Below are 8,927 nucleotides of genomic sequence, written 5' to 3'. Positions count from 1 at the left end.
AGATTGTCTTACAATAAGACCGGCCAATCAGGAAGAGCTTTCGAAAGTTGACAATTTGACGCGGGACAGATTGTAATCTAACAGTTTAACTTCGATAGATTACAATATAGCGAAAAATAATGCGTTCAATTGCAATCATATTTCACAGTTCACAATATTTCGACAGTTTACAATCTGACGAGATAGATTGTAATTTAACGATGTTTGTAATCTTACGGTGACATATATAACAAGACAAATATAGATTAAATCTAATTGACTAAGACTTATCTCAACATCGAAGTCTAATACAAATGATTTATACAATGATCAAGTAAAAACACACACATAAATATTTCTTAATCTATTTTAATGTATGAGAAGATATTATTAAAACGAACTAAAATTGGATATTTGAATGGGTTTTTTTTTAAATATAAATTAATGTAAATCTGTACTAATATAATAAAAGCGGAAGTAATTCTGTCCTTCCGTCTGTCTGTGGCTCTTACACGCCTAAATCACTGAATCGAATTTGATCAAATTTGGTACGATGCTTCGTAGCTTGAAACCCAAGGAAGGACATAGGCTTTTTATGCCTTACGACGTCTAAGCGAGCAAAGCCACGCGACAAATAATTTCATATAAAACTGTTTATATTTTTTATTAATAATAATAATTAAAAATATTTGATTCTAAAAAGATATTTTTAAATTTAGTACCGTGACGCGCCAAAATTTTCCTAGTCGTTGTGATGTCATAATGTTAATGTTAAATAATTCGACAAACCTCTTATAACGTCACCGTGCACTATATAACGTATCAAATATTCATAGTTGCGCCAACTAGTCACGTGAAGTTACTAGTTATAATAATAAAAAAAAAAAAAAAAAACATTTTGTGATATATTCGTAAATGAAATATTTAATTTTCCTCATTCAAATACCCAATTGCCTATGACATTTTATATGATACTCTTAAGTTAATATAATAATAATTTGATTAAATTGATATTACTAGTAGTATTTTTAATGACATCGACACATCAATACAGCAATAATTGTAAACGCTTAATCTTAATCGCAATTAAAAATTAAATAAACATTGTAAAGCCATAATAGAAGCAGATCTAAAAATATTCTTATTTTTTTCAAATATCATAAATGACATGTATTTTGGATTACATATTAACGATTATATGATATAAATATATGGCAAATCAATGTTGTAAATGCCAATATGAAGTAGAATATAATGAAGATGCTCGTTACCTTACATAGAATCATGAGAAATGCCAGGATCGACGGCTGAAAAAGAAAAAAATTACATATAGTCTATTTCAGTCACAGCTTTGAAGACACATAAAAAAACTTTGGCTAATTGAAATTTAATAATTGATGTCATTGCCCTTTCGACTCCCAATAACATAAATATAATATTTTCAGTGGCGTTTGCTAACCATACGAAAGCAAAGTATTGAATACATGGATATCACGAAACAGCCTAGATGAGATATTTCAAAATATAATTAAAACAAAATGTTAGTGCATTTTGACACAAAAATATTGCTGCATAACAAATAGTTTGGTTCTACAAGCGGCTGGCTGAACAACCTAAGTTGGAGCTCTTAAAAATATTTTTGAGAAGAAGAATTCACAGGAGCCTTCGATTGTATGGAACATGGATTTTTTTTAACAGGTAACTACGTCCCTACTGTGTAAGAAACGCCGCACTGAATCTTCTGAATTCGTATCTAAGCAATCGAATTCACAGGGTGGATAGAAATGGCAAGAGATCGCCCGGGGCTTCATTAACTATGTGGTTCCTACAAGGATCTTCTCTAAGTCCATTTTTCTTCCTCATACATGAAAATGACCTGTCTGATATCAAATCCAAGATAGTAGTTAGCTGATGATCATTCTTTATTTTCAAGGTAAAAAAAGCTAATCTATATCTGACAACGTGGACAATCATCTCTCAGAAATAGAACATTGGTTTAGTGTCAACGTACCGTTAATAAAAATGAATATATAATATGTACAACACTGTTTATTATAGTATATTTAAGTTCTAAAGGTAAGTGGCGCATTAGTTATGTGAGGAATGAAAAAACATAAAAATAGAACAGCTGTATAAAGTGTAGCTTTATAAAGCAAACTTTCATAGCGGGTTAAGCACAAGCCTAAGACAATTGTTTAAAAAAAAAAAACAATCTAATTATATAGTTTTACTTACAATGAATCCTCCGCATATCATTGAATTTCATCCGATAGTATTTCTAAAGTTTTCTGTATTTCGAGTTAAAGAAAATTTTAGTTCAAGTAAAAATAAATTAGGTAACAGCTCGTAAATGTCCCATTGCTGGGCAAAGGTCTCCTCTTCTTTAGAGAAGTCGTGGAGCTTATTTCACCACGCTGCCGCAGCGCGAGTCGGTGGATACACATGCACATATTTTTAAGTTTATGTTTAAGTTAAACATTTTAATTTAAAACGGAAAATTTAAAATTTGTTTCGGATGAAAAACTATCCGTGTATCCACCGACCCGAAATGGAGGAGACCTTAGCCCAGCAGGGACAATTACAGGCTGTTAGTTTACTAAATTTTCCGAAACCATCTAGAAATATTTATAAAAGGATACGAAGGCATCTATCAGCATCAGAAGGGCTCGCAAAACGCACAACAGCGCAACCGGGCGTGGTGAACTCCAGAAACAGGACGTTGCCGAATTCCGACAAACTTTGTCCGAGATTGACAAAGTTTGTCGACGGCGGTAGCTGAGGATAAAACACAACTTTAGTGAAAAAAATTATTAAATTCATTCGGAATACAATATATGAAAATAACTTATGACTCAAAGAATGGTCGTGGTCAATATCTTATATAATCCATGGAATTCATTATGGTTTCCTGAAAATATATCATTTTGAAATTCGGCGAAATTATTATCGGAAATTTTGAAGTAAAATTATAAATTAGAATTGAAATTGACAGATCCAGTTATGTAGAACAGCGTTATATTATAATGATACTATTAATAAAGAACTGATTTCTAATAGCTCTGATACACACCAAATGATTTTGGTGTGTATCAGAGCACACCACACATCACACACACATCAGATTACACACCAAATGATTTTGGTGTGTAATCTATCAGAGCTTTTAGAAAATCGCATGGAGTATTTATATAAAAAAATATCCCAAAACATTCCGTCAGTCTTACCATCAGACAACAAGCAATGACACCAGAAACCCCTTCTTAATACAAATTGTTTATCGTGCAATAACCTTTGAGTGTCAAAATTTACTAACATTTATTTTATTACTATTTGTGACATATCACAAGTCTTGCGGAAATATAAATATCACCCCGCTTTTTGCATTAGGAGATAATTCACCCTGAATAAATCGATATCATATCGATATTCAAATCAAACACGTTGATGTAATTTAATCGGCACGCCTCAATGGTAAAACATAAATATAATAAATTAAATATATTATTTTACTTTAACTATAAATTCAATAAACCTAATATTTAAATAAGGATTAGTTTCGTTGTTTCATATCTGCCGGGTCCTGTGACGGACACATTTTTTCAATATTTTACACGAGCAAACATGCCTATCTAATCACATTGTTTTCAATCTGTGACACTCTATTTTGGGCAAATTATATTAAAATATCCTCTCTAAACGGCGATAAGGATCAATCCAAGGAATGGATGATGCCATCAATTTACTTGGTGGTAAGGCTTTGTGCAAGGCCATCTGGGTAGCACCACCCACTCATCCGATTTTCTACAGCCAAACAGCAATACTAGGTATTGTTGTGTTCTGGTTGGAAAGGTGAGTGAGCCAGAGTATTGATATTGTATGTAATGTGTTATAATAATTGTGACATAAAACTCCGATGACGTAATTGCACAGATAATAAAATGAGAACTTAATACTAAGTAACTATATTAATAAAATGAAAAAAACTTACGCCGCTTATCTGGACTGTTACCGCATCAGCGCCTTTAATCATTTGAACATTAGATCCGGTTGTCGCTTGTGACATATATGGCCTCAACGTTAAAATGGGTCCATTGGACCTTCTTGGGTTTGAAATTTGAATGCTTGGATTCGGTCTAACCGGCGCAGGAACCCTTGGAGGACCAGTCACTGGGCCAACGTTCCTTGGACCCGGAGCAGCAAAACGATTTGCAGTCGACAGATGGGTAATAGTCACCGGTACTGGTCTTCTCATAGGAGCCATGGGGCTAGGCATGGGGCCCCGAGTTATTATCGGACCAGGGAGCACGGGCATATTACCTGAACCGATCACGCTTATATTGAAACCTCTGGCTGAGTTTGATGTATCAATGCCAGCTATCGGTGGACAGTTAGCGTAAATTGTTAAGGGATTGGAAAGTGGTGCCATTTGTCTTGGACGTTGCATGGATCCAGACGGAATGGGCATCATGTTGCTGTTCGTCCCTCGTATTATCAACGGCTGGCTCATGGAAGTGAAGGTTGACACGCGGTTGTTGTGGATCTGGACACTAACCGGCGCCGGAGTGCTCGCATGTGACACCCTCTGCCCGATCGCTCCAAACAGGTTCCCATTATTTCTCACAACGGATTCACACGCCGATACTTCGCTTCCCTGTTCAGATACGTTATCGTTATGTACGCTTGAACTATCACTGGGAGCCGAACGTACGAACGGCGTTGAAGTTTCTCGATAGGCATCAACCCCAAAATCCCTCAGGAGCTCTGGTTGAAACAAGTGAGCGTCGATCGACGATGTCTGACCCTTGAGGAAACGCTTATACTGCTCGACTAGATCCGGAAGTCCTTTCCCGTACTTCCCCAGACCGGGTCCGACGTCGGCCAAGCCCTTGGGTAAAAGCGTGTTTGTATCTCGGGAATTGTTCATCGTTACTTTGAGAGTTTGCCCAAATAACTTCTGTCCGTTGAGCATTGATATTGCCTGAAATAATATTAATAACAATTAATTATATGTGCTTAGAAAAGAAACAGCTAAGATTGCTTAAATTACGGTACCTGAACAGCTTCAAGTGGATGGCTGTACATGATGTTAGCGTATTTATTGGTCATAGAATACACAGAGCATACGAGAACTCTGCCAGCCAGCTCGAAGACTTCTTTTAACTCCGTCTTATCACATCGAAACTGTCGAATAAAAACATACTTTATTCAAAGACCTTTTAACGAATAATCATTATTCAAAATTATATTTAATTTAAAGTTACCTATTGCAAAACTTATCACAACAAATTAACGATACATTAAAAATCTTTACAATACCATAATTAAATACACTTGCAGTATAAAATTATAAATACTATCCAATTGAAATTTAGTTCCACTTACATTAGTTACCGTCACCCAGTTTGTTAGAGGCAATATGATGCCCAGAGAGTCCAGGTACTCTTCTCTTATATAAAAAGAATTTTCACCAGATGCTAACTCAAAATCAACTCTCGGCTCCGGTGGATCAGATCTTGCTCTGTTCGACTGCCTATTGATAAAAACTATTTTCAGTAATATGCCGTCGCATGTGTGAGTGTATGAACGTTTGAATGTGTTATTGTGGGTACACGTACGCAGTTTGTGCGTATATGTGTAAGAGCGTGAATACATGCATGTACATGTGCGTTTGTGTTTGCATGCGTGCGAGTGCTTCTACGTGTGTCTGTTGTTTTGTTTATGTGTGCTTCTGCATGTGCGTTTGCGTGAGCGTGTGTATGCACATTTATACGTTTATGAGATTGTTTCTTTAATAAATAATAATAAATACATAAATATTTTAACACATTTAAGATGTGTGCAAATTCATGCAATTCTTTCCTATATATTTTCTTTATGTATTATACTGTTTTGAAAGCATACCTTTCATCTATTTGTGCACTTGTGGTAGACTGTATATCACAAACTGTTTCCTCCATATCGTCTAAAAATGCAAAATTAATATAAAATACGTAAAAAAAAATCTTACTATCATATAGTCTTTCGCATCAGCCACAAATTTTAATAAACAAATCATAATATGTCTCAACAATGTGTGCAATCAGAATATAACATGTAGATCTACAGAGCGTTTTCATAATACTAATGTAGATGCAGTGCTAATATCATGTGGGATCAATATCAATCTTACTTTTGGTAATCTATACTAATATTATAAATACGAAAGTATCTCTGTCTGTATGTTTCCTTCACAGTCAAACCACCGAACCGAATTAAAAAAAAAAATTGGTATGAAGCAAGCTTGAACTCTGAGGAAGAACACAGGATTTATAACCCTAACACCTGACGACCCTTAAAACACGAGCGAAGCCGCGCACAACAATTAGTCAGAATATAAACAACAAGCTATAATATTATATACATAGTTTATACAGCCTCGTTAGTCCTAGGTTCGTGGGGTTTGAACCTCTAATCAGGACGATAAAGTTATTGATTATTAATTTATTACAATCGAAAATTTCTCAGTAACAGCCCAGAGTGGCAGTTAGAAGTGTATATCTGCCTCAGAATTTGATCCTGTGTCTGAAATTTTTCCTGTCATCAGATATAGTTAGGGGATAGAGATATAAAATCTTAAAACCAAGTTCACCTCTCATAATCTAGCTAGATCAATATTTATGTAAATGGACTCAAAACATCACATTTACAAAGTGTAAATTATTGTTTATCACATATATGTTATAAAGGCAAAAGTATGAAGACCAAATAGTGGATAAATATGGATAACCTACAGAAACTAAGCAGAAATATTGAGTATGTTTGTGAGAACACAGTTTAATATTATATATCAAATTATGCAGAGCAAAGACACGGGTAACAGCTAGCTATATATAAATTAATTTAATTATATATTACCATCTGTATGTACTTTCAGTTTGCCTGCTGCCTCCATCTCCTTCAACTTATCAAAAACTTTGGTCGATTGCTCCTTATTTGGAAACTTAAGTTTTATTTGAAAATCTGAATTTGTATTTCCTGCCCTGCTATCATTAATTCTTGAAATATTAATTCCGCACTAAAAATAAAAGCTTTGTTATAGGCAAAGCAAAGGATGTCTGAATATTTTATTGATAAAATTAGTTTATATCCATCTGATTATATGCAATGTTGTCTGAGCCTGATTATAAATATTTACTTATTAAAATATTTCGTGACATAAATTCTTCTAAGTATAAATATATAGATATATAAATGACCCACTGAATGGCAAAGGTCGCCTTGAGGATGAATTCGAGATTATTCAACTAACCTGGTCATACAACTTCAATACAACCTATATAGTGGAAACACATGAGGCAGAATTTTATCTGAGATGTGCAGGTTATTAGTATATAGCCAGGCATACTAAACTTATAAGCTTTAAAATGATTTCGCATACTAAAGTCACAATAAAATTCATATAGCTTTATTGAACTGTCATTTAAACATCACAGCACAGCAGGCCTAAATTAAAAAAGGCATATTACAAATATCATGTAATGCCTACCAACTCATCCTAATACAAATGTATGGACCCAATTATTGCAGAGGTAAAAATAAGCTTTTCCCAGAGTCATATTGCCAAATAAAGATACAAGCTAATATTTTAATACAATCAGAATCGCAGCAAGCATTAAATTAGAAGAAAATATGATTATTACCCTGAAAAAAATGATCAAAAATCAAAGCCTAAGTTGTATGACTTAAAATTATGCTAGTTTTTTATGTGAGGTATATACATCTCTTAAGCAAATGCATACAATACTAAGTAAAATCCAAGTCAAGTAGGTTTGAATTATAAAATATTTTTTTTAATGTTTGAAGGCAACAATTAGTCAAGAAATGTGTGTTAAGTGTTTCGTCTTACCTCATCTTTAATAAAATCTATGATTTGCTGAGACGTCCATTCTCCGGGTGAGTTTGAAACATACAAAGTGTAGTTTACTGTTTCTTCTTTAATCTGCAAGCTATTTGCGTCAACAATATCATTTGAATTTTCAAGAGACTCATCACACTGTGATTCTGAATACCTCGGTCTTTTTACTAGTACATTGGTGTCAGTGTTGACTTCACTCACCCTATCATCTTCCTGCATATTTAAAGTATTTTCTTCAGATTTGCGTTTGACGCCACTACTTTGATTTTCGTTAGAGCTATTTTGCGTGTCATTTTGATTATGCATAATCGTATATGTCTCGGTAGTAACATTGTTAATTTCACATAAAAACTCTTCAATTTGCTCTCTTTTAACGGTTGTTATTTCCATGGACGACGACGGCACATTTCGATTGCCGTTATCGCCGTTTTCGTTCGACTCCATTTTGATAAACAAACTCGGAAGCTGTTAGATTAAAAACGAAAATACAATAATAAATACTGAAATTATTGTATTATAGAAAAGCTAATGAAATTTAAACAATAAGTCAGATATTACCTCAAAAACTTAATACATTTATCCAAATAAATGTTTTTTTAAGCCATGATAGAATGACATCGCTTATTTTTACAAGGTAACAGGTAACTAGAGTAGGTAGTTATTGATCCGATAATTCAGAATTCACACATAACTGAAAACACAATATTAATTTTGCACTGTCAATGTCAAGTAAATAGAAAATTTGTGCTGCATAATTAATTGCCAGCAGGAAAAATACTTATATGTATATCTAATTTCTAAATAATTTATAACAAAAATGATTCCCATCGTCTGATTTTTTAAGCTACACAACCGATTTCAATGTGGATTTCATTAATAAACAGAATGATTCAAGAAGAAGGTTTATATGGTATATTATGCCTTCACTAGTATTTGACTCTTAAGGACAAACAAACAATCGACAATTTAAAACTTTAAATTGAAGATAGAAACGATTACCTATACCTATAAATATTTTTCTAGTGATGAACTTTATAAAGACAATTGTCATCTT

At 33.6% G+C, this 8,927-nt stretch overlaps 1 protein-coding gene across 3 annotated transcripts; it reads right to left on the bottom strand.

Annotated features, from left to right (window-relative positions):
- Positions 1-931: 931 nt before the first annotated feature.
- On the bottom strand, positions 932-8,578 carry LOC113398518 (uncharacterized). Of its 3 annotated transcripts, XM_026637285.2 has the most exons (11): positions 8,432-8,578; positions 8,075-8,338; positions 7,865-7,957; positions 6,874-7,033; positions 5,881-5,941; positions 5,362-5,509; positions 5,032-5,160; positions 3,968-4,957; positions 2,619-2,754; positions 2,215-2,267; positions 932-1,286 (listed from the first exon to the last, which is right to left on the bottom strand). In XM_026637285.2, the coding sequence occupies exons 2-10, from the start codon at positions 8,315-8,317 to the stop codon at positions 2,242-2,244; spliced, it is 1,986 nt and encodes a 661-aa protein (XP_026493070.2). In that variant the 5' UTR covers positions 8,318-8,338; positions 8,432-8,578; the 3' UTR covers positions 932-1,286; positions 2,215-2,241. The 3 variants fall into 3 exon arrangements, with proteins under 3 accessions (XP_026493070.2, XP_026493071.2, XP_064072969.1); XM_026637286.2 differs by lacking the exon at positions 8,432-8,578 and having other exon boundaries at positions 934-1,286; positions 7,865-7,964; positions 8,075-8,183; XM_064216899.1 differs by having other exon boundaries at positions 935-1,286; positions 7,865-8,338.
- Positions 8,579-8,927: the final 349 nt, after the last annotated feature.

The sequence above is a fragment of the Vanessa tameamea genome, chromosome 14 (assembly GCF_037043105.1).
Source record: "Vanessa tameamea isolate UH-Manoa-2023 chromosome 14, ilVanTame1 primary haplotype, whole genome shotgun sequence".
In the NCBI taxonomy this organism is placed as follows: domain Eukaryota; kingdom Metazoa; phylum Arthropoda; class Insecta; order Lepidoptera; family Nymphalidae; genus Vanessa; species Vanessa tameamea.
Note: the sequence above shows the minus strand (reverse complement) of the source record. Positions and strands in the feature narration are given on the sequence as shown.